Below are 949 nucleotides of genomic sequence, written 5' to 3' on the forward strand. Positions count from 1 at the left end.
AAAACTCTCATTGTTGTCCAACTTCAGCCATTTTCTTCTGCCAAAGCCTATCAATAGCACTATCGGCATCTCCCTGCAAAAAGTGTTTTCAAGTCAATTGCAGTAGCACCCAAAAGCCGACTGTCAAAAGCAAACGAGATAAACAACCAAAACAAGACCCTAAGATAATAATTCCAGCAAAAGACAGAATCACATCATTATATGCCCAAATCATAACTCCAAAAATATATGTGAATGCAGCATATTTCGTTCTGTAACAAGTTCTTGACAAGGGATAATAAACTAGCTGAAGAGCTAATACTGCTATAAAAGTATATAAAACTACTAGTTATCAATGCTCAATTTCTCAATTTCTGTTTTGCAGAAAGAAGAATGGGATAAGAAAAACAGCCAAAGAGATAGGAACTCACACCTCAGGCTATTGAGCTGTGTATCGACAACCATTTCTCATCCACATACAAAGATATGTTGTTCTTTTTATAAGTCCACGAGGCACAATCAATAATTCATTCTCAGAAAACTCAAGTAATTCGAAGGACACAGAAAACAAACTGTTTGGCATGAATCAGAAGAGTTGAAGGTAAAATTCCTTAACAGGATGTTCAGAAGTAACAAAGAAGTTTACCTGGGCACGAATAAATCCACAGAGAGCGTAAGTGGTGAATTGGCCAGTGTATCGGCCACACTCATCCAAATGACCAACGTTGAGCTGGACAGACGCATGATCCTTGGAAGTGATCAATCTGTTAGTGGCAGAGCTGCATCCAAACATTACTTTAATTATCTAGGACAGAGTAATAAACATCTTGATTAAGTTGATGAAGAGGGGCATAGCTTAATCAAATCCATAAGTGTTAGGAAGTGAGAAACACATACCACTTCCTAGGGATGTAAAGGTCCGTGTTTTGTCCCTCATCGTTCTGCATCTTGACAATAGGTTTGCACGAAT

At 38.1% G+C, this 949-nt stretch overlaps 1 protein-coding gene across 1 annotated transcript; it reads right to left on the reverse strand.

Moving 5' to 3' along the window:
* On the reverse strand, positions 1–949 carry LOC132035379 (small ribosomal subunit protein eS21y-like). Its single transcript, XM_059425635.1, has 3 exons — positions 877–949; positions 626–758; positions 1–73 (listed from the first exon to the last, which is right to left on the reverse strand). The coding sequence occupies exons 1-3, from the start codon at positions 924–926 to the stop codon at positions 8–10; spliced, it is 249 nt and encodes an 82-aa protein (XP_059281618.1). The 5' UTR covers positions 927–949; the 3' UTR covers positions 1–7.

Source organism: Lycium ferocissimum, chromosome 10 (genome assembly GCF_029784015.1).
Source record: "Lycium ferocissimum isolate CSIRO_LF1 chromosome 10, AGI_CSIRO_Lferr_CH_V1, whole genome shotgun sequence".
In the NCBI taxonomy this organism is placed as follows: Eukaryota; Viridiplantae; Streptophyta; class Magnoliopsida; order Solanales; family Solanaceae; genus Lycium; species Lycium ferocissimum.

What these genes read in the sequence shown, in the direction of transcription:
- LOC132035379 (XM_059425635.1), bottom strand. Translation starts at nt 926, where the DNA reads ATGCAGAACGATGAGGGACAAAACACGGACCTTTACATCCCTAGGAAG. An exon ending in CTTTACATCCCTAGGAAGTG is followed by an intron (nt 759 to 876) that starts GTATGTGTTTCT and finishes GTTTGGATGCAG; the next exon opens with CTCTGCCACTAACAGATTGA. An exon ending in GTGGATTTATTCGTGCCCAG is followed by an intron (nt 74 to 625) that starts GTAAACTTCTTT and finishes CACTTTTTGCAG; the next exon opens with GGAGATGCCGATAGTGCTAT.